Source organism: Diplotaxodon limnothrissa, linkage group LG18 (genome assembly GCF_057381915.1).
Source record: "Diplotaxodon limnothrissa isolate DT_005_m linkage group LG18, D_limnothrissa_male_GT1.1, whole genome shotgun sequence".
Taxonomy (NCBI): domain Eukaryota; kingdom Metazoa; phylum Chordata; class Actinopteri; order Cichliformes; family Cichlidae; genus Diplotaxodon; species Diplotaxodon limnothrissa.
In genome coordinates, this window is record NC_140613.1 from 29,475,102 (window position 1) to 29,499,834 (window position 24,733).

The window sequence follows — 24,733 nt, forward strand, 5'->3', positions numbered from 1 at the left end:
ACAGGTTGTGATTCATGTATGTGCATGTGGAGGCCATGCAAACCAAGGAATATCACTTTGAGTTGCTGAAATTAAATTTCAGCAAACTCAGTTTTTCTCTTAGATTTTTGAGGTGTTGTTCTCTGTAGGTTGATCATTTCCAACTCCATCAAATAATGTGTCATCCTTTGGTTCCTGGCACATTATCCAGTCCATATCAGTATGGATATATCCATCCTGATTTTTTCCCATTGAGATCTGATGAGTCTTCCTAGTTGTTGTTTTTTTTAGCAGTGTATATAATTAAACTAAAATACAACAATGCAAGGATTTGAACTTGAAATGTACTCCAATTTACTTTGAAATATTTGTGCTATACAATGTCACAAGAAAAGAAATAGGGTTAGTGAGTAGTTAGTTATTAGTTGTTATTTTCTCTCATGTCTGATTATTTTTGTTCGGAGATGACTTAGTTGCATACCTAGAAAGTACGCCTGTGGTTCGGTGTGCAGGATGGGTGTTTGCTTATGTATATATTCTATGTCTCTGTTGATGGTGAATCTGTATGTAGAAATCTGCCATTACCTGTGGATGTGCATATGCACCTGCATGTTGTTTTGCAACTGTGTGTGTAACCACAGAACAGCAGGCCACACCTCCGCCAACAAAGAGAATAAACATGGGTGACACAGTCAAGCTGCCGTGTAATGCAGGGGAATCTGCCAACACCCCACCACCAGCACACTCACAAACACACACCTTTCTTACCCCCTTTTCTATCTTTGTCTCTGTCATCTCTCTCTCCTTCTCCCTCTATCGCTCTTTTATTCATTACCTGGAACCTCTGCAGAGGCATCAACAATAACAGCCAACTCTACCTGCTTGTTGACAGTGTCAAACAGCGACAAGAGAAGGAGGGAGACAGAGAGAGGGGAAGAGAGCGAGAGAGGACAGCAGTTGCATGCCTGCCACGATGGGAGAAAATTGCCACGGTGACAGAGGGGGTGATAGAGAGATGAAAGAGGAGTTGGGGTAGCTGGGGGGGATGAAATGTGAGGTGAGAGAAATGTGGTGAGAGAGAACGAGCGGGCAACATAAAGAGAGACATCGTGCGAGGGAAAGATGAAAGGAGACAGAAAACTAGAGAAAGGAAGAGAGGGAGTGATGGGAGAGTTGGTGTGCTGCCGCTTCTTCTCAGCGCTTTGCACACATCTGCGTGCCCAGTTCTATGAATTTTTGATAGCGAGGGTTATAGGGCTGGAAATTCCAGCTGGCTGCCATGTCAAAGCGAGGAGAAGAGTGAGGAAATGAGCAGCAAAGCAAAGTGAAACAAACACACCAAGCAAGTAGGGAAAAGGAGGCAAGGATGAATGACAGATGCGATTTAAAATGTGTTGCTAATGAGGCACGTGTAGGAGAGGTAAGGGCATGTCGGTGCCTCACACAAATAGTTTTTATAGCTTTTTGTAGAGGTAGGTAGATTGATCCAAATATATATAAATATTATCAGTGCTGACCGATACTAGCACAATAGTATCGATACAAACGCTGGTATTGGTATCAGATTGATACCAGCATGATAGGATTGATATTGTGTTTATAGCCTGTAAGTTTAATATTTAGTCCAAACAATGGCGATAAATCAGTTTTCAGGGTTTTTGGGGAAATGAAACTATATACTCAACCATGTATTTTAAAAAACAACAAATGCTGACACAAAGTCCTTTAGAGACAGGCACATTTACATTGCAGTTCTTTAAAAAAACAGAAAAAAACAACAGTTTCAAAATGCATGAAAAGCTGAAAGGCGTTTTTTGTTTTGTTAACAAATTATTGTGGAAATTAAAACTCGGAGTGATTTAGTGGTCATTAAAATGTGTTCAGAAATTACAAATTAATGAGTCTTGTCACACTGTTCTTCCCTGCATAAGCTGACTTATGGTTAAATATATTGGTATTGGTAACGTAGGCCCGATGATTACTTGGTATCAGATGGATATTAAAATTTGCAGGTCAAAAGTAACATTTTGTCATTTACCATCCACAATAAAATAAAACTGGAATAGAATAGAATAGAATAAACCTTTATTGTCCCACGGATGAGAAATTTCAGTGTTACAGAGCTCTTACAGCAAGGAAAAAATTAAATATAAAAGGAAGACAGAAGGTGGTCCTATAAACATAAGCAGCCGAATTGTGCATAGGTAACAATGTACAGAATATGTATAGAAATTTTTAAAAATTGTAGGAAGATATGTATAAAATGTACAGGGTTATGTATCAAATCTAGAAATAGCTGTGGAAATTTGATCCATTATATTAAAACATTCTAATTATTACATTTTTAGTTCATCATCATTTTTAACAGGGTCTAAAAAGTTGATTTCTGTATAGACGGTTTGTCTTTGTGAATTTTATGTTATGCAAAGGTACACATAATAACCATTACATACACTAATATTTAAGTTACTATTGTTATTTATTTTGCAATCATTTCTTGTGCTGAAGCTCTTTTCACAAATATTAAGGGGACACTTCAAGAACTCTGGAGGCTGTTACACCTTCCTGAGTCAATATTTTAGAGATAAAGCTAGAAAATTTGCTGTTGTCGATGCTGTTCATACAGCAACTCAAAAGTGTCTTATTTAAGTCCCTTGCACCCTGGTAAACACAGTCCATTTACACTTGAAGGTCATCTTATTGCTCTGCATGTAAGTAAGTAACTCTGCCAAAGGAGTAATGCGAATTGCTTGGCACATTTGTTTGCAGAATTTTACTCGTCAGGGCTGGGTGTGACTTTAATGTTTGGCTTTCTGGTTGCTTTTGCTTCCGCCTGCTTGCCAAAGCACTTTATAAACTCTGCTTTATAAAAAATACTATTAAAATAAAGCTTATTATTATTATTATTATTATTATTATTATTATTATTATTATAATATTCAGCTTTGGAAGTGCTCCAGATCTGAATCTGGATTTTTTTTTAATGAAAGATTGTAAGAAACAAGGCAAAATTTGGAATTAACTATTTACTTATACATAGTTTGAGATATGAAAATCACTGTCAAGTTTTCAACACAATATATGAAACTATTCAGATCCAGATATCCTTCCAGAGATTTAATAATTTGTGTATGCAATAGTGGCGATTTCCAGCTGTGTCACAGATATGCAATCTCAGACTGCTGTAATTGTTTAAAGTATCCCTTGATCTCACTATGCAACTACTGTGGAGTATTTCACATTACTCAGACTATAAGTATCAACAACAGGATTGTATATTTATCCTATTTTTTAGTGCTAACAGTGCCTGTTGAATTTGGTTTGAACAGTAATTTGATGGAATTCAATTAACTAAATCTGCCCACTCACCTCCATCCTGGTTAAATCTGCATTGGTCGTACACAGTGCTACTGAATTGTAGTGACGGCCTCACACCTCCACTCCCAACCAGAGGGGGCAAAGAGAGAGAACCAACTAAAGATGAATAAGTCGTTTCTTGGTGGATGGAGATGGAAGGAAGAATGGAGGGATGGCACTAAACTCAAGGTACTGATTGCTTTTTGCCTTTTTGTGTCATCTGGTGGAGAGGTGGGGGCTTGAGTGGAGGCAAATTGATTATAGAGGAGGAGGGAGAAGAAGAGGAGCAGAGGTGAGGAGGGGGGCGATGGGGTATGTAGATTACTTTGCCTGCCCCAAGCCACCTGACATGTACAGGGCATGATAGATTTCCATTTGCCAAACTGTGTGTGTGTGTGTGTGTGTGTGTGTGTGTGCGTGTGTGATTTCGATGACTAAACATGAAAAGCCATGTCCTATGAACAAGTGACAGAGCTCGCAGTCAGAAGAGAGGACACGGACTGACAGTTGCAATCAAACACTTGTACATTTACATGAAGCAAGAGCAACTAGGACAGAAGGGCAAAACAAGTAGAAACACACGCTTCTTAAACACTCACACAGACACACACAGACACCTTCGTTTCCATACCCACAGTTCTTTCATTCAGCAAGCGCTGCTCGTCATTAAAGGCACATTTACCACAAATTGGACCAAATTCCCACTGTCACTTCCAATAATGGCAGCTCCCATGCAGAGAGCCAGAGAGAAGGAGACACGGTGGGTGGGTGTGCCATTTAGAATTGGCGGGTTAGTTTTGTGATATAATGCACACAACCCTTTCGGTTTTATCTCCTGTTCACATTTCTTTAGATCACTCACAGATACAGAGGAAGTCCTTTTTACAAAATATCTTCAACATCTCCGTTCTTGCTTCTTCTTGTTCCCTTTTTCTGTGGTGTACGTATGGATCTAATGGCAAGTAGGCAAATCAGCCAGCTGTGACATTAGCCACCATCCCTTCTCAGGCCGGGATGATGCTATTTCCTTAAATAACTGTGTATGTGTGTGAGAGAGAGACAGAGAGTGGACATCGGAACTAGGCTTCCCAGGGCTAGCATCCCACACTGCCAGAAGGAAGGACAAACTACTAACCTTTATTAATTATTAAAACACACAGACACCTTGCCATATTATTAGATGATGCATGGCTCCCACGTTTCCCCAGAGCTCCCAGCCACATCTCCTGGCTTTCTGGATGACAACTGAACCAATTCTATCCACGGATTAAAGCCTTGAGATGTGGCTGATAGCTCAGAAAATAAAACAAGATTTGTCCAATAATGCTTGGCTGACGCTCAGTTCGATCATTTCCTCCATTCTTTTCCATACATATATGTTCTTCATAATTATACATTTACATTTTCTTTGTTTTCAATTATTTGTTTGATTCGGGGGGGTTTTGGCAGGCAATCCATCTCTGTCTATCGGTTTCTCCTGCACTGTCCTATTTTCCATACATCTGCCCCTCCCTGAGCCTGGTTCTGTTGGAGGTTTCTTCCCGTTAAAAGGCAGTTTTTACTTCCAGCTGTCAGCTTACTCAACGGGGGTTGTTTGATTGTTGGGGTTTTCTCTGTAGTATTGTTGGGTTACAATAGAAAGCTCATAGCTATATAAAAAATATATAAATTGACTTATTCAGGAAGTTAGGCCATTGCTTTGGTCTTAAATGACTGGAACTGACTTAAAATCAAAAGATCATGAGGAAATAACTAATGAAATATAGATGAGATGTGAGAAAAAAGAACAGTAAAGGCCTATTAAGCAAAGGGGAAAAACAAGATTTAGGAAGAGATTGAAAAAAATCAAATAAATAAATGATTGCAAATAAATGGAAGAGAAGAAACAAGTGGTATAGTGTTTGGACAGGGAGAGACAAGAAGAGGGGTGCGCACAGTGTAAACGGTGGGTAAATGAAGTGTGATTTCCACTTGGGGTGACGCTATCTGTTGCCCTTTTCCTTCAGGTTAATGGGTACTATCATAAAACTGGGCCGCTTAGGTGGACACCGGGTCACAACCACAGACGTAGGTGCACACACAAAACCCGACGCGTGGTCAAGGTGAAATATGGGTCCTAATGGTTGTGTTCCATCGTTACAAGGGCTCGGAGTTGATTTGTCCATCGTAAAACAGCTCGTGCAACTGCCGTGTGGGGAAAAAAAGGGGGCAGAAGTGAACTTGAGGTCACGGGTTTGAATCCTAATCCCTGTAGGAAACACTTAGCTTTGCATTGACAGCGTGCTCCTGCCTTTTATGCAGATTTATGATACCAAAATCTTTGCTCAGAATAAAAAAATAGGTCAGCGAGCTGGACATAAAATCTTAGTTGAAATACAGGCGGTAATAATCCTTCAAAATTACTCTGTACCAACCAATACATCCTGGTAATATGATTCATGTTATTTAATTTAATGAAATTATGAGACATCCCAATTTGTTATTTCATACCCAGGACAATGTTTCCAATTCAAGATTACAGGATTCATTATACCTTCATTCAACCGTTATTGTAAGACACCGGGCTAAACTTAGCTTTAAACATATAGATGTTAATAGTTTGTGTAACGTGTTCGTGCACAGTTTCATTGAGACTGACCCAAACAGAGTATATAAAGACATATATATATATACATACCTACAGATCATTAAAGTAACGCTTATAATAAATATTTGACTCTGTTAAGGAGAGAGCTCAGTCCTACCTGAGGCAGATGGTGGCTAGCCTCTCTATCTCTGTCTCCATGTGTTCCTGTAGCTCTCCAGGCCTGAGCAACACCTGGCAGATGGGACAGACTGGAGCCTGGCTGTCATACAGGGACATCTTCTTTTTACCTGGAGACACCAATGAAGAGAAACACACAGTGACAAGAATATCAGCATAAGAGATATAAGCACCCAACCATTTCTTTTTTCATGCACAAACCTTACATGTTGAGTGTGTTTAATTATATGGTATCAGAATGCACCTCAAATATTATTTTTTTTTACTGTTGTTTTATTACTGCAGAATCCCATCGAGTACAAATGAAGCTAGTGTGGAAGTACCTTAAAAATGTAGTTTTACAATGGCCAGCAGGGGGCAACTTCTATGAGTGCAAAAATGGGTCCTATCGCAAACCCTACTACTCACTCCATCTACAACTTCAGTTGGCATTTTCCTAAAGAGATCATTGTTTCAGTCACTCACGTCAAGCCTTATTTACGTCACAATGGTCACTTCATAAAAATATGTTTCCATACAGTAAAAACATGCAGGGTATGCTTTAGGACACGGCCACATTGTGATTGACAAGATGCTAGAGCATGTGGTGACCTTGCATAAATTCCCTACATAAATCACTTTGCATAGTATTGACAGACTTTGTCATGTGGCAGTGAAGCAGAAGTTTTAGGGTAAAAGCAAGAAAATGGGTTTAAGGAGCCAGCATCTTCAGCAAGCATCACAGTATACATTTCTGGATTACACGCTTACAAAAGCGGACTAGAGTGCTCTACAGTATCCATTGTGTAATGTTGCTCTGGGGTCAAAGCGGGAGGTGGTGTTAGAAGGGGAGTTAAAGAAGTGTCTGCCATGGATGAGATAATGCTGTATAGAGTCTGCCAACACTACCTCACTTCATTGTCCTTGATCAGCAGGGCTTAGGGTGGGGCCACACCTGTTTCTCTGTGTGTGTGTTATTGTGTTATTGCGTACGTGTTGGAACGTATGCATTTTTGTGTTTGTGCTTTGTCTGTCTAACCTGGCTAAAAATACCATCTATTGAAATCATATCAGTGCTTAGAGTTGGAGGACACTTCCTGATTTCCTGGATAGCCAATCAAATAGTTCTTTTTTTAGCCCGCAAACAATAGGCCCCGCCTCAGCCAGGACATCCCGTTTAGACCGCTTGTCACCACGGCAACAAGGGGACCAGGTACGGGGGGACTCCCTGTCTGCCTTGTCTTTAGTGAACCGTTTTCTTTTTCTTTTCTTTTTAATGCACAAACATTACATACACACACTCCTATACATACACATGCAGCCCTTGGGGGGCATTTATCCTTGCTCACAGTTTCCTGCAAAAGGACTCATGATACAACTAGTAACGGAAAGCACGCACAAACGCCCCCCCCTCCACAACCCACCTCTGCCGCTGCCCTTCTTTTCTCAGAGCGTGTGCATGCATACTAGCCTCCCATTCTCCTGCACTGCTGCTTAACACAGCCCACAGCACTGGACACGTTAAGTGACTTTGAAAAATAGGTAATCGATTACCTTCTTTCTCTCTTTTTCTATCTCTTTTTTACATGTTTCCTTCTCTTTTTTGCATTCTGATTCTCCCTACAATCCTTTCTTTGCTTTTTCTTTCTTCCTTTCTTTTTCATCTTCTTTATTTTCATTTCTTCCTTTCTCTCTCCCTTACTACCCCTCTCCTTTCTGATTTTTCCCTTTCTCTCCTTGTTTCTTCATCTCCTTTTTAGCCCCCCTCTCAGCCCCTGCACACCTCTTCTCTCCCCTTTATTGCTTTGACAAGATAATTTGAGTCATGCTGAAGCCGTCCGCCATCCGCCACAGCAAACAAAGAACAGATCCAATCCCCCTCTGCAGCCGATGGGGCCGCTTTCTATTCTGCAGACAAACGCACTCCTGGAGGTCGCGGACACGCACACAAACATATGCTTGATTATTGTTGAGTCCAAAAAAAAAGTGCAAACGCTTGTTTTGCATGGTGAAAGTTTACTTTGTGCATTTCAATAAGAGGTGATTTTCTTTTGAAGTTTGAAAGATTCTCTGTGAATGAGGTTATTTTTGTACTGGCAGACTGATGATAAAGACATGTAGCTGCACATTTACGACAACAGAAAAGCAACAATGAATAAGAGGAAAACATACTAAAGTGGAGGAATGATTGGGTTGTGTGAAGTGGTTTGAATTCAAGCTTCTTTTTTTTTACAGAAAATATAAACCAGCACATTAACACCAAACATATTCCTAAGACATGCAAATTTGACTTTCTCTGATGTGATGGAATAAATACAGCTAACAGCTTTTAGATCCAACAGAGATGGGAACTGCTGTCACCAAAAACATAAAAGCAGCACTAAACGTAGACCAAAATATAAAATCAGCCCCAATATGTGAAAATAAATAGATAATTTCATAAATCCTGCAACACAAAGCATTCAATCAAACACTGAAGGGAAACTTTGCATTTTTTTAAAAGTCAGATTTTTTTTAAAGCTAAAAAATATTAAATATATCAGCAACAAGTGTGTCTCCATATGAAAATTATCACATAAAACTTGCAAAATTAGCAAATGAAACATCTTTCAGTCAAAAACGGGCCCCCAATTAATCCAAATGTAATGCCATGCAATGTTTATTTGCCCTAAAAGTCTTGTCAAAACTTTCACTCTTCATCTCTTTCTTTTCTTTTTTTAAACTTGTTTGCTGTTGTGGTGTTTCCTCCTTTCCTGTCATTTTTACTTCCCATGTACTTTCTCTTTTCCCTTCCTCTTATTTTTCCCCTCTCCCTGTCAAGTGTTCCCCGAGGGAAGTGAGCGATGGGGAGAGCCGAACGGACAGAAAAATCCCTCGAAGGAGGAAGAGGAGGAGAAGCCGGGTTGGGAAGGATGGGGGGGTGGGGTGGTGCTGATGTGATGCGATGTCGCACACCCTGCTTGTCAGCCCCTTAAAGATGATTAATGTTGGGGCGACACGCAAACACATGTGTGTATCCACATGTCCCGCTTTAGACTTCACACACTCAAAACACACACACTCCCCCTGCGGCGTGACGAGGGAGCGTTTAATCTTGGGTAGCACGGGGAAGGTACCGGAGCTGCAGAAGATGGAGGGGGGGTTGGAGCGAGAAGACGGCTGGACAATAACAAGGAAATAGGACTGACAGGACTTTTTAGTGTTGAGACTCCTCAGTGAAGCACTGGTCGGCTGCCCAAACGAGGGGATGGATGGATGGATGGAGCAGGAGAGCCAAGAGAAGGTGTGCGTCTCCTTGACAGCCATGATGGAATATAGGCCTGAACCCTCCCACCCTACAAAATGTGCCAAGATGGATCGTCTTATCTCTCTTTCTCTGACTTCCTTTTCCTTCTTTCTCCTTCTCCCAGTCCCTCCATCTGTCTTTACTTACTCTTTCTCCTTTCCAGATCACTATCTCTCTCTTTTCCTCTTCTTCCTTATTTCCTCCTGTCACCACTTTCCCTTCTTTCATCTCTGTCACTTGAGCCAGTTAACAGATCTCAGTGGCTTCACGAAACAATAAGTCACCGAGCTGGCAGGAAGCATATCCTCTGACTTTTCTGATCGCCAGTCTGATTTATTTACTGACTGCTGTACTGCTGACACGACACTTACGCTGGTCTAACACGACAAATTGAGTAGCTAATTCCTAGTTCAGCTTTGTGAATCTGTCAGTGGAATGACTGAAAATTGCAAAGATAACCATAAGGCTGTTTTACTTTTTAGTTTTTCAAAAAACAGAAATGATGTTAAATTTAATCAATGATCACCCCAAAATACGTCCTTGATTAGGCTTTTCAAATAATGAGAGGAGCCGCACATACAAACACAACTAGACAGGCAATTACAGACAGCAGATGTTGAGGAGGAGAGAGCCAGATCATGTGGAAGAGTGGAGAGCAAAGAGGAGGGATCTTCTTTTCTTTGTCATCCCTTCCTTTCCTTTTGTTTCACTTTCATCCTAATAGCCTTACTTTCTGCTTTCCTAACTCTACATGCTCATTTTCCCCATTTGCAACACTGCTTTTTCTTCCTTTCTTCCTTTTCTTCCTCATATCCCTTTTCATATTTATTGTGCACTAATAAATATGAGTGATCCTTATTTTCAAAAATCTCAGACTTCAGAGGCTGCGCAGCCAAAAGCTGCTGAAAATTGGTAAATCATTAGTCATCACGAAATGATGAAAACGTTACTTCAACTGGCGTTCTTCTTCTTCTTCTTTGTAAGATAAAAACTTTTTCTCCTCTCTCTTCAGTCTCTTGGTGCTACCCCGTCTCCCTCTTCCTTGCTTTGGTCCAGATGAAGTGGGAATCAATAGATGCTAGATAGCACAGGCTCCCAGTCTCAGACTACAATGAGCTGAGGTAAAAGGCCACCTCCAGAGAGGACAGGGATTGTCAGCTCAATACTCTCTCTCAATGGGACCAGAGATAAAACACCATTTGGGGTGTCCTCATGGCTCAATGGGCTAAGAGGCAAAGCATGTACTCACAAAACTGTGGCTCCAAATCCCATTTAATGACCTGGATTGCGTGTCATCTGTCTGCCTTTATCTCGCCCAACATGGCGGCCTCTAAGGAAGCAGGAGATTGGTGTACACTGAACCCTTCCCTTTTTCTATGCGCTTCTTATAGCTTGCCTTGATGGCACATGGCAGTAAGAAATGCACTTTTCTAAAAACTTACAGATTTTTGGGTTAAACGTGTCCTCTTTATGAAGGAGTTTAGAAAGAAACCAAAATGTTTGACTTTCCATGAACTTGATCACTCTTTTCTATTTTTTATATCTTCTGCAAGGAATTGTATTGACTTGTAAAGGGTGCACACAATCAGCTAATGAGCACCGAGCATGTAAACTGGATTTAAGCGCAACAGTAAGAGTCAGAAAACAGGAAGGCCGGATTTATGGCTTGGCATATACAGAGTATGTTTGTATGCTACGTTCGCACAAACACACCGCAACAGGCACACTTGCACATTCCCCAAATGGAATTACAAAGTGTCTACATGTAGAGGCTGTTTTTCTGTCCTTGAACAACTGTCTTCACCTTATGTGTATACACACACACATGCGCGCGCACACACTTCCATTCCCCCTCCTTGTTGTTCCCCTAAATGAGTTTTCTGACATGCATCAAGTGTTTATACCTACAACCCTCTTGTCTCTCGTCTTCCCTTCCTCCTCTTCCACCTCCCTTCTTCTCCCCTCCCCTCTCCCGCTCGCCCGGCCGGTTAGCTATAACACCCGCCAACATCGGTAAACAAGGAAATCTCTCAGCCGCGGCCCGGCGTGTAACCGCATTACCGCGCCCGATAACCTCTTCAAATAATGTGCGATAAGGGGAATTTGATTTGATTCACGAAAGGGAAAGAGGGCCACTTCTGCTTCCCCCTGACTCCTCCTCCCTTCCCTTCCAATCTCTTTCTTTTCCTTTCCTTTATTTCTGTCGTTCTTTCCCTTCACCCCACCATCTTCTCCTCTTCTTCCTTTCACTTAGCCTCCGGGTCCAGGCCTCCTCCTCCACCTCCTCCTCCCGTTGCATTCTCCCTTTCTCCAGAATGACACTGCTTCGCATCCGCAATCAAATAAATCCCACCGAGGTGTCAGCCTTCATTTCGACTCTCCCCTGTCTTTCCCCGAGACCGATGCAAGGTGAGGTGAGAGGGGCTCCGTAAAGCCATCATCTCCATAATGGCGAATATGAGCCCTAAAGCCCAAAACCAGGGGGCCGCATTAACACAAATGGGACTAGCAAGGTGTGTGTGTGCATGGGTCTCCCGGTGAAGTGATATGGTTTTTCTCTTAAGTGAGCTGTGATTTAACCAGGCTAGACACTAGGCTGATCACTGCCTCCGTATGGGCGCGCGTGCAAAATAGATGAGGCTGTGTGGCTCATTCAGGGGACATTTGATGAAATGGAACGGGGGTCAACTTCAGTTTGCCACCCGGGCTGCTTTGCGTTGCTCTCTGCGAGCGTGTGCGTTCCCTGTGTCTGTCTGAGCATATGTGCGTATGTGTGTGTGTGTTTGTGTGCCGTCTCACTCCCTGACAGTGATGCATGGCACTTTTAAATAGCACTCCTCCACGCCCTGCTCAAAACTCATCACCGGGGTCTTTCACTATCCCTCCCTCGCTCCCTGGGGTTGTCACTTTTAGAAAAGCAAATGAAATGTCGGTGCCGTACAGAGGAGAGGAGGGATGAAGAGATGGCCGACTGAGGGGTAGCAAGTGGAAAGGTGTGTGTGTGTGTGTGTGTGTGTGTGTGTGTGTGTGTGTGCAGGAGTATGGATGTATGCTGTCTGTTCAAGACAATTGGAATTTTTCTGTGGGTAAATAAGAGGCAGAATGAATAGAAGATGCATTCGTCTTACATCGATAGGAACTGCACTACTGCTACTATATGCACAATACTTTTTGTGTCACTGGGGAAAGGTTTTGGGTCAGAAGAATATTTTCACGGCCCCTTACTTTTAAACACACTCTTAGAATTCAAAAGGAATTAAAATCAAACTTGGTGGATTTAGAAAAGAGAAAGGGAAAGCCCAAGAGATCAGCACATCATAAATCACCGGCTGCCTAGTTTGAACATACGTGATAAATTGTGATCTAATGATCCCAGTGTGTGTGTGTCTGTGTGTGTGTGTGTCAGCATGTATAATGCTGCTTTTACTCCTGGGACCTGGCAACAGGCATATGTGTTCGTCTTGAAGACAGTGGAGTGATGCTTGTAAGGTTATCTCCAACTACTGACAGCTGTTTATTCAATCAATCACCTTGTCAGTGCGCGTGCATGCCCCTGTCCAAGAGTGGCGAGCGAGAAAGAAGTAAATTAATGGAGCATTAACCAAGCGCTGACCCACAGAGCCACAGGCACAAGCAGCAGCCACGGACCAATCCCAATAACACACAGCCACATGTATTGTGCCAGTGGTTTGCAGGAAGCCGAAGGTAGCAAAAGCAGACTAAGTGGAATATTCACTGTTCTTATTTAGCATCCTTTTAGAACATGGGATATGAAAGCTATGCCTGCAGTTAGGAGTGTATGACGTGTGTTTATAATTGTGGCTCAAGAGTTGGGAGTTCGCCTTGTAATCGGAAGGTTGCCGGTTCGAGCCCCGGCTTGGACAGTCTCGGTCGTTGTGTCCTTGGGCAAGACACTTCACCCGTTGCCTACTGGTGGTGGTCAGAGGGCCCGGTGGCGCCAGTGTCCGGCAGCCTCGCCTCTGTCAGTGCGCCCCAGGGTGGCTGTGGCTACAATGTAGCTTGCCATCACCAGTGTGTGAATGTGTGTGTGAATGGGTGGATGGCTGGATATGTAAAGCGCTTTGGGGTCCTTAGGGACTAGTAAAGCGCTATATAAATACAGGCCATTTACCATTTAAGTCACACAGAGGGAAGACACTTCTGCTTTTACTGACCTATGCCCTGTCTGTGCTGACTGACTCTATTCCATTTCTCCTTCCTCAGCTGTGTGGAGGTGGAGGGATACCGAATGGAGAGAGGTGTGGGCGTGAGGCCTGTCGGCACTCATTTCCATCCCAAAGGGCCTAATCATGACAGGAACATGCCGTGTCAGTGGGCAAACAGGGACATCAGCAAGTTTGAAATAGATACTCTGAGTCAGCCCTAATCACACAAACACAGCCTGTTTTCTTGCCCGCCTGCACGCTCGTGTGTGTGTGTGTGTGTGTGTGTGTGTGTGTGTGTGTGTGTGTGTGTGTGTGCTATACTAAATAATATAGTGAATAGTATTACTGCAAACACAAATTCAGCTCACACTTTGACATTATATATTTTATTTATCGTCTGATAGCTACTGTTGCCCATTAACAGGAACTTTCAGTGCGTTTTAATCGATGCTGATATTTTCTGCTGACTGTTCTCCATATAGCTGACATACTTGCTTGACTTTGTGTTCAATAGCCCTATTAATCCACACTTAGAGCTGGTCTTCAGCAGCACATATCAACACAAAAAATAGTCTCCTGCATATTACTTCCCTATTATTTATTCTTTCTTTATGTCTCTCATTTACTCTCCTTTTTTTCCCCCTTCCCCTTGCTTTGATTCGCCTCTCTTGTTGCCTCTCATTATCGCTCTCCCTGCTGCTTTCATATGGTCTAGCGGCTGAATTAATTACCAAAGCCAATTAACGCTAGATTGGCTGATGTTTTAACTAATTAGCTTTAATGAGGGTGCCGTGGCTGCCTGCACCGTGTTAATTGAATCCTAACAGCGGAGGAGGCAGCCTGTGGAGGCAGAATGAGAGCGATGGATGGATAGAAGGATGGATGGATAAAGACACACGCACAGAGTTGTTATTGATAATATTTAGAGCGGATCATAGTACCTCCCACACTGTTGTTGCTGCTGGTTTATCATTAACATTTCTGGCCTTTTGTACCGATATCCACCCTTAGAGGAAAAAAGGAAATAGAATCCTATCAGAAGGTGATGTGAATATGTTATGCCAGCATGTGCGTTCCCCTCATTTGCTGGTTAAAGGTTTATCTTAGATAACTAGATTTAAGTAATGCAACTCATATCCTCGCTGTGTATCTCCTGGTTATTCCTCTCTGTGTTTGTTATTGCAAAACGTGTCTGGCAAAGAGGAGCAGCAGATTAGACTCTTAGATCACTGTCATGGCGTCCTCTTAGTGCGGATTACCTGCTGAACTCCATTCTCACCTGTCTTATGATAGGAGGATCAGAAGAGACGGGAAAAGGATAAAACTAAATTTCACATTATGTCATTTGAAGGAGATTTGAATATTTTCACGCAGCATCGTGGATTCTGCAAGCTGTATTTAAGATTCTTGCATTTTATTTTTGATTGAATTTTTTAAACTGTCCTTCATATACCTAGTAAGTTTCCTTACTAAACCATGTTTTCGGTCCAAAGTAGAAGAATGTAGCCTAGCTGCTAAGCCCAGGCTTAACCTAGCCATAAATCACTCTGGCTGTGTTATTACCAGCTTTACATAGCTGTTCAGGTTCCTACTGTTTAGTTTGTCATCACAAATGTAGACTCTGATATTACAATTTAATGTGCTTTCTGTCCTAAAGAAACAGTAGTCATTGAAAATTTGCTGTTAATTTATCCTTCGCTAGCGAAAGTTAGCAAAGGCTAAAGCTAGCAATCATAATAGTATTTAGCTAGCTAAAATTTAAATAGCTAAATATTAATGAAGTCATTTTGACAAATTAATCTAAAAAGGCACAAAATTATACATACATTTCAGTTTTCTATTTTTTATGCAGTTGCCATTTTATGTAAGGCCACATTTCTTTCTTTCTTTTTTTTTTTTTTTTGCTTTTTACAGTAGGCTGTGACTGATCAACAAAATCTAGGGTATTATTGATGTTTGTAGACAAAAAGGAGAAAAAAATAAAGACATAACACTTTCTTACATATATTATTTAATTAAATCCAACCAATATGAAATTGACCAGAAATAACTGTAAATTTTAAAAAGCAAACCTTAAATTAACATTACTGAGCGACATAAGCCGCATTACATAAAGATTGAACATTATGCCCATCCTCTTCCTTTCTCTGCTTTCTCCCATCTTGCTGATCTAAAGACATGAACCCCGGCAGATTGTCTGAGGTGGCCATAAAAATCTGCATGGCCGTGTAAAAGGCTTAATGATTTTAAAGTTACAAGAGAAAAGAGCCTGCAGTTTGTCTCATCCATCAAGTCTAGCACCAGCGCCTTCGCCAAATGGCCCTGCCACCTAACCTGGAGCTTAGCAATGCGGGGCCAAATACGCCCTCCCTCTCTCGCTGTCTCACTGAAACATTTTGTCTTCGTCCTACTTAGACTACATTATTTCTTTCCTTACTCTTTGTATCTCTTTCACCTTCTCTGTGTCACCTTGTATTTTTCTTTTTCAGTTTTCCATAGTATTAGTATCAGTTGGCTGCAGTTCTTTTCTTTTCTATGCAGCCAGAAAGACTACAAATGTAAGATTTTTCTGCTTTAAATTAGGTTGGCACACGGTAAATGACTCATATTTTAGGGTATAAATAAGCCACACTGGCTCTTGACATAGCAGGTAGACACCAAATACACAAGCCAGACCTTAAACATCTAAATTTGGTGCAATAAAAGATGCCTTAACTTCTTACATGACCTTGAATTAGCTGATACTGGCTACAGTTTCTAAAGACAGCACTCATCCATCTAACCCATTCAACCCAGCAGTCCCTAACCTCCAATAAGATTCCACTTACTGATAGAAGCCTTTTGACTGGCTCTTGAAAACTCTAATCAGTATTAGAGACCCTCTGTTTCTCTAATGCAGAAATCAGGCTTTATAGAATACTTTGATATAAGTTTACTGTGTTCTGCTCTCCTTGCCTGAATGACTACATGTCTTAGGATGTTCTATCAGGGCAGAGGTTCCCTCCTGAGGTGGATGACACATATCAAGTACACGTTAACTCTTAGATACATACACTCATATCCAACATATCCCTCTAGAGATGTGGTCTTGTAGAAAGAAATGGGTAATTTCATGTTCCCATCATTGGCTCATCTGTCAAATGGTGGCAGATTCATTTATGCACATACACACATGTGAAGCATGACAGAGAAGCCTGACCATTGCAGTGCTTTGACTAGTTTCCTGTTTCCCCTATTCCTTTTTCTGGTGTACTTTCCTATGTGCTTTCCATGTTCAGCTTTTGTGTTCGCTCTAGAATAGCGAGAACAAGCCTGCTTCACCAGGAAGATATTTCACACTCCCACAACAGTCATCTAAACAACTCCTCAAATTCATATGTCACTGTAATGCATGCAAAATGAAAAAGTGGGATCCAAAAATAAATGTGATTATTTTACTCTGGCGACATTTTTGCTAATGAAGGCTAAATTAAAACATTTATTACCGGCTGTGTTAAATGCACATGTGCATCTCCTCTGGCTCATCCACGACTTGGATTTATAGAGTGCAATAAGTAACATTAGAACATTTGAATTTATGGTTTCTATTAGCACCAGTCATTCAGACACAATAACAGCTATAAGCACACGCTGATATATAGCCTGGGTGACAACAAAAGCCAAATGTAAATCAGATAAATCGGTGAAATTGAACAGTCATTCAAAGAGCCCCATCTACAACTCTGAATGCTCATGAGTCCCTTTGTACGGCGGATGCAGGTGTGTGCGCTTGTGTGCATGTGCGTGTTTGCTTGTCAGCGATTGAGAAGGACCTATTTCCTCTTGCAGAATCCCCGGCTCTAAATGATGGATTGATATCTCTTTCACTGTAGATTATATACGCATGTGTGTGTATGGGTGTGTGTATATGTGTGTCACCGGCCCTCTCAGCCTCTTGCTGCCTCCCCTCTTAGGCCCTTATCAGCTCTTGTCACAAACAGAGGATAGGGGATAATCCTTCATACAAGGGGAGCAGTCTGGCCTTCCATCTATCTAGCTGTCTGTCTAGCTGTCTGCTATATTACCCATCTCACTGGAGTAGAAATCAAACAGACACAAAGCAAACTTCCTGCATCTCGCTAATCTCTGTTGGCACAACTCAGATGGCGAGTTTGATGGGAATAAAAGTCACTGCTTTTTTCCTCGCAAGTTTGGTCAGATTGTAAAAAGTTTGCTTCAAATCCCGTGTAATTATTTGCAGATAAACTTTCAAGTAAGGAGTTGGGAACTTCTTTAGGTGTCAGTTGTCCTGGTGGGATTTAAAAAAAAAATAGCCACAGGCTCCTTTGGAAAAATGACTGCAAGCCAGATAATGAAAACTTTCCTAAGTTCTCGGTCACGCCTACGCCTTAGGGTGCTGCAGTGTGGTTGGGTTGCCTGCCATGTCCTCATGACATGTGGTTGCTGTGGGTCACTCCCGAGTTCCAAGAATCAGAGCGGTCCCTGGCACCAAACTGGGTCCAGACTTCAAGAGTTTGCTTATGTAAATCACGACTTTCACGGCATTTCATAATGCAGGAGAGCATCATTTAAAACACCACTCGCAAAATCTAATTTATGTGAGCACTTTTGTTCTAAAATGAGATTTTAGAGCCCAATAAAACTAGGTTAAAATAAAAGAACATTACAACAAATCGTCGACCACAGTGACTTGTACCACTTGAGGAAAAACCCACTCCAGATGGAAAAATCAAGTTGTGCTAGTCCTAACTACAAGAATATCCAATACCCACATGGCATTCACCGCGAGGCCTCAGTCTGTCTGTCTGTATACAAACTATATATCTGGGTGGTAACGTGATATGAGAAAACCACAGATGCCTATCTGCTGGAGTGGGTCATTGCACAGGTCACACATGAGGCTACTGTGTGTATGTGTGTAACAAGTGATTTCATCACTCAGCTGCAATTGGACATCATTGTGATCTTTATCAGTCTGCTATCTCTGTGCTCTATACGACTCTGCCTATCAATTATTCCTCCATCCATGTCCTGTCCTTTCCCTCTCTCTGAAGGGTGATATCACATTGTCCAATAGAGGGCGATGTTCCACTACATTTTGCTCTTGCAGCATCCTTGGTAGTGTTTCCCTGAATAAATAACATTCTACATCTCTACTTTAATTCTTTTAAATCCTCATTTATCGTCCTCCTCATAAATGTGTTTGAGCAACTGGGAGACCAAATGAAACTGTGCTGGTAGCAAAGCAGCATCGGTAGAGTTTTCATAAATGTAAAAACTCTGAACACAACGTCTTTATAACTGATGTCAAAGTGCGTACTTTTCAAAGATGCTCTCACTCACTTTTTTCACAGCACTGAAAATCACTTATCTTTAAATTTGGTGACATTTAGATTTCCACATGATCTGAGTCCTCACATGCTTCTGTCTGAGATTAAGATTAAAACTATGAGTTCCTTAACTCATAAAAAGTTGTGGACACATAGTTTTCACTTGGGAATACAGTTTAAAATTGTCAGAATTTTTGCTGGGTTTGAACTGGACAACAATTGATCTCTAATTTTGTTTACTTTCTGGTATTGTTGGCTTCTACAAGGAGACAGCTTGGAGACTGTCACACACCCAAACGCCCAATCACAGACACACACAGACACACACAAAGAGGTGAGGGGAGGGAGTCTGCAGCTGAAATCAATAGAAAATTAAAGCGACTGAAATGGTTTCTGCTCACACATTAACCTTCCTTCTCTTTTCTCCTTTCCTCACCATTCTTTTCCATCTTTTCCATCTTCATCCCCCTCTCACTTTCTCTCTCTCTCTGTCTCATGCCCTCCCCTAATAGCCAGTGCCACTGACGGCAACAGTGCTTCAAACAGCCTGAGTGTAGGTTCTAGTGACAGAGAGTAAAGAGACGTGTTTTTTCGAGTTTGATCTTTACAAACGGGTAGAGGGTGAGATGGCTGGATGGGAGGAAGAAGGAGGGGGGGGGGGGGGGGGGCAGTAATAGCACAGAGACGACAGGGGCTTTGGATACTCCCTCTCTACACACACTCACACACACATACATACTCCGTCTGGGGACTCAAATCTCAGAGCAATTTTCAGGCCGGATGATTGGCAGCTTGATGCGTATTCTTCCTCTACAAGACCGACTGATAACTCCAGCTATCCCATTCCACCATGCCATCTCTCCCTCTCTCTCTCCTCTCTTTCTCCCACTCTCACCACCTTTTTTTGTCACTGTGACTCTCTCAACACCCCCTTGCCCTGACCCCCTCCTTCTCCTGCCCTCCACCCCCAGTCTCGCTCTCCTTCTCTCTCTCTCTGGGCCTGTTGTGGGACTATTACAATGACAGAGGCGATAAGGGACATTTATCACATGTGCGGCGGGGTGAGTGAGAAAAAGCCCTCAACAGGTCTAGGGGGAGGACAGACACACACACATACACACTCAGCATATAGACATGCAGAAATGCTTCCACATTGCATGCATGTGAATGTGCAAGCACCTGTGCACTTAAACAGACAAATAAACAGTGAGTGGTTGTGCATGCCTACACACAACTGCATACAGTCTCTTTTCCACACACACACGCACGTAGATTGTAACGGTGAATCATCCTCCTTTTCCCCATTTTGTATTTTGCAGTTGACTGAGGCCAATTCCCCATAATTCAATACAGTTGAAAAATGAAACCCCGGTAAATCGCTACAGCGATTTTACAGATCCCCGCTTATCCTCATAATTCATTATTTCCAAACTGTAACAACATTACATTTCATTTGTAATGCTCCGCCTGCCTCAGCCATTTGCCAATTGTTATATCTTATTGTTTTCCCTCTCTAAGGGGGAGAAAAGTGAGTTATTGGGGGAGAAATGGAGGCAGGCTGGGTAGCAGGGCTTGCTCCTTCGCTGCCTATCTACCTGTTAGTCTGTCTCCATAGCTGTCTAGTTATTGTCCCGACTGGCTCTGCATCTGCCCTGTCTTCCTCTCCATCTGTCTGTCCTACTGTCTCACCAACTAACAGGCAACAGTGAACAAATGAGAACAGAGTGGCTGTCCTTATTGTGGTCGAGTAAGAATAAGCCTATTGTTTGCATCCTGATAGACACACATGCACTTACACAGGCTGACTGGCTTATTGTTTTTTAGCACTGTGGTACAGTCAGATCCACATCTGGACTGGTGCAGGGCCGAGACTGGTGCAAGGAAGGATGGAGTAAGGATGAGGAGGAGATAAGGAGGCAGGAGAGTAAGCATGGAAGAGGAAAGGATGACATGTGCAGGGTGCATCATGGTGGACTTGAAAGAGGAATGACCAAAAGGAGGACTAGAAGTCATGGAGAGAATCTGAGAGTGGAATGAATAACTGAAATAAAGAGGAGAAGATGTGATGAAGAACACTGGTGGAAGAAGGACTGAGATCGTATATAACAGAAACAGGTAAAATATATAAACTAATAATGTTCACAGAGACAGAAACAGAGACACTAGCAGAAAAATTAACCAATAGGGACATTACTGATTATACTGATTCAAGAAATCACTTAAACAGAAAAACAGAACTAACTGTCACACATGGTGGTGGTAGTGTGATGCTCTGGGCTGCTTCAAGACATGGACTGCCATAATTGATTGAACAATGAATTCTATCTTCCTGTCAATTTGCATAACCTTCAACCTGAAGTTGAAGGTTATGCATCAGCACAATGATTTAAAACAAACAAAAAAATACATAAATAAAGATTTTGGAGTGGCCTAGTCATAGGCTGGATTTAAATCAGATTGAGATGTTTTCGCATGACTATAAACAGGCCATTCATGCTCAAAGCCCTCCAGTGTGGCTAAATTAAACCAATTATGCAAAGAAGAGTGGGCCAAAATTCCTCCACAGTGACGTAAAAGACTCGTTGCCAATTATTGCTTTATTGCAGTTTTGCTACCAAGGGTGGCACAACCAGTCATAAAGTTTAGGGTTCAATAACTTCTTTGAACACAGCCAGGTGGTTTTAGATAGTCTCTCTCCCCCCCCCCCCTAATAAATACAGTCAAACAGCATTTTGTATTTCCTCTGGTTATCTTTGTCTAATATTAAAATATGTTAGATCATTTAAAAACCTCTAAGAGAGAAGTAAAAAATGTTGAAGCATCTATGATCCACGCTGGAATAAACTTGAGGACATAATGCTACTAGACATGTTGGTAATTATGATAAGATTAGATGAGATTAGCTGTTTTTACAACCTCACAGAAAATCTTCACCTCCTCAAAAAAGTAAAATTTGCAATTTAACAGCACGACCCATAAGCTTTTGTCAATACTGCAGCCGAATATGCTTTCACACCAGGCGCTGCGACATGTCTCGAGAAGGGTGTTTGCAATATTTACAGCTTCAAAAAGACATTCTTCAAATAGGGTGGGGGGGGAAATCACTTAGATCAAATACTGGAATCACCATTAATCTGAGAGCTAAAAAACACACTTTGATATCTCTTTCTGTCTCTCTAACACACACAGAGGCTGAGACACCAGCTTTCCTGTAATCTTCCATTTATCACAGCTGTAGCCACTCTCCAGCCCTGCCCATGCTACTGTACCCTGTCACACTGCTGGCTGAACAAACTGCTCCTTGATGTATGAGGGCCTACACCGGCCATAAACTTATTCACTTTTAACTAGCGTGCTACCGGCTTGCCGTGTCCAGACATCACCTTTACTGTGTGTAGCGTATGAAAAAACTGCTAGTGAGAAATTAACCCCCTGGGTACTGCTTCATAACTCACTTCTCTCTTTTTTTTCTCCCTCTCTTTCTCCTCCCTCCCTCCCTCCCTCCCTATCTATCTATCTATCTCTATTCCTCAGCCCAGGCATTAGTCCTGTATCTATTACCCATTAGAGTGTGTATGTGTCTTTGACAATAAAGGAAATGGCTCAGTAGAAGAAGAAGGAAAAGAAGAATTGTGGGTCTTATATGTCTTGCTAAACGACAAACAGTTTCCTGTTAGTGAATGAATTGGAAGAGAAAGTCTGGACATCAGTCTCTTCTCTTTCCGTTTCTGGAAGCTACCACTGATCCCCCCTCCTTCCCTCCATTAATTGAGTACATGTAGATAAGACAAGAGAGTGTAAAGCCATAACTAACATTGGGTTTATGGTTGAGCTTATGATGTTGGCACCCTGGCACATGTGTCAACCCACACCTACCTCACTGTTCTCCCATGGTGCTTTGCTGTTTTATTGACTATATGTATTTATTGTCTCCAGTCAGTCTGGAGTCAATTGGATGACGCATTAATCTGGTAGAACACGATTAACGATTAATTGATAGCTGCAGCGTTATCAACACTGCTGCCTCCTTGCTGTGAATGCAAAAAAGAAGTCCGCGCGCACACACACACACACACACACACACACACACACACACACACACACACACACACATCAAGTAAAAACTCAAACATGTAAACAAGCACAAATGAAAGCACGCACACCCACACACCCCCACTGTTACATATGTACCACATCAAGCACTACCACTGAGCACACACACCTAGTAAAGGTTAATTATGTAGTTTTTTCTTTCTTCAGCTTTTTTATGACTGCAGTAAGTTATAGCTACATGGGGCCCCTTCTTATCAAGCAATAAATTCATTAGTAGCTAACACGCCTCGCTGGGGCAGCTCATTTAGTTCTGACAAACAAGATTAGAGGACAGAGGGGGCAAGAGGGTGGATCTGGACAGAGAGCTGTGCGATCATACCACATGGATACACACCTTTTTCAGCAGTGCGAGGCATGGAAAAAGCATGAAGCCTGAGGGCGGTGGGGGAGGGGCTGCTATCTGCAAAGTGTTGCTGACTGTTGTCAGCAATGTGACATATAAACTTTATTTAAATTGCAAATGCTACTGTTGGTTTGAGTTTGGCTCCAAGCTAGGTTGTGTTTGTGCTAGCAGTGTTAGCCTAAGCAACAGCACTAGGCTAACGTACAAACAGCCTAGCAGTGGTAATCAGAATATGTATTTGCTGGCATTTTTAAGGGTGGTGGACCTACAGTTTTGGCAAGTGTTTGCCATTTTTAAAATGTGCATTTTAGCCCTGATCACAGTTTTTATAACCCTAAAACAGTATGTGCCTAAAACTAACCAGATCGAGTGAAAGCAAAATTTCAAAGTGGACTCAAGCGAAACTCAACCTTTAATCTTCTGGTAAACATTCGAACTCCTATGTTCAAACACAGACTTTGCCAGTCTTTCACAAATAACACACATACATTGACTTGTTTTAGAAACAACCCACAAATGATCCATATAGTAATTAAGGATCATTCATTTTCTAAGTTACCTGGATGTCGCTGTCCACCTAAACTAAAAGTGGTGACACCAAGACTACTTTTTTTACACGCACTTATTCAAACAACTGCTAGATGACACTCATCAAAATGGTAAGAGTTTTTTTTTTCTGAGTTGGGTAAATAAGCAGGTTATAGGGCTAGCTAGCCTACTAAACCAAGCAACAAATGCAGTTAAAGGCTGAATACAAGGATGTGAGCCTGTAGAACAAATTGTGATATATTCATACATGTGTGAAAAAATGTAATTGGGTAAAGAATAAATCATAATATTAAGATATAAAATAAGTTTATGGCATATTTGAATAATCAAGTCTTACACAGAGTTTATAGGATGACATTAAATGAAGATAGTCTAACTCTTTTCATGGTCAATTGTCTGAAAATAATTTTTAACCATTAAGTCCTGTAATTGAATATGTTACACCAATTTGAATCCAGTGTTTTATACCAGTAAGTAGTCAGTTGTGGTTAAGAAGTATCTGTGGAAAAAAAAAATGTAATAACCCTTAAACACACATATGCTTTTCTTTAAACACACACTGTTTAACCCAAATACAGCTTAACTTGCCGCTTCTTGTTGAGTTAAATTGGCAAATATCACCTGCTGTGTACAGAGGCGCACAGGCTGGTACACACACACACACACACACACACACACACACACACACACACACACACACACACACACACTTGACATGCCTTTTTTTCTCACATCAAAAGAATGGGAGCAAGACACATCAGCAGACAAATCAAAAATTCAATCAATCACAGGGTATCGTCATTATGGCTTATCACACGCACAGGATGTGACAGGTGTGTGTCTCTGTGGGTGTTAGCTGGTAAATTC

The 24,733-nt window shown here is 41.7% G+C and overlaps 1 protein-coding gene across 4 annotated transcripts in view; it reads right to left on the reverse strand.

Moving 5' to 3' along the window:
- The window catches only part of rnf220a (ring finger protein 220a), a 149,147-nt gene that overhangs the window by 37,274 nt on the left and 87,140 nt on the right, over window positions 1–24,733 (reverse strand). For 3 of the 4 annotated variants that reach the window (XM_085378292.1, XM_085378291.1, XM_085378290.1), the window contains exon 2: window positions 6,081–6,210. In XM_085378292.1, the coding sequence (XP_085234418.1) occupies window positions 6,081–6,210 (130 nt within the window). Of the gene's footprint in view, window positions 1–6,080; window positions 6,211–17,702; window positions 17,713–24,733 lie in introns of all 4 variants that reach the window. The other variant, XM_085378293.1, reaches the window with a different exon arrangement.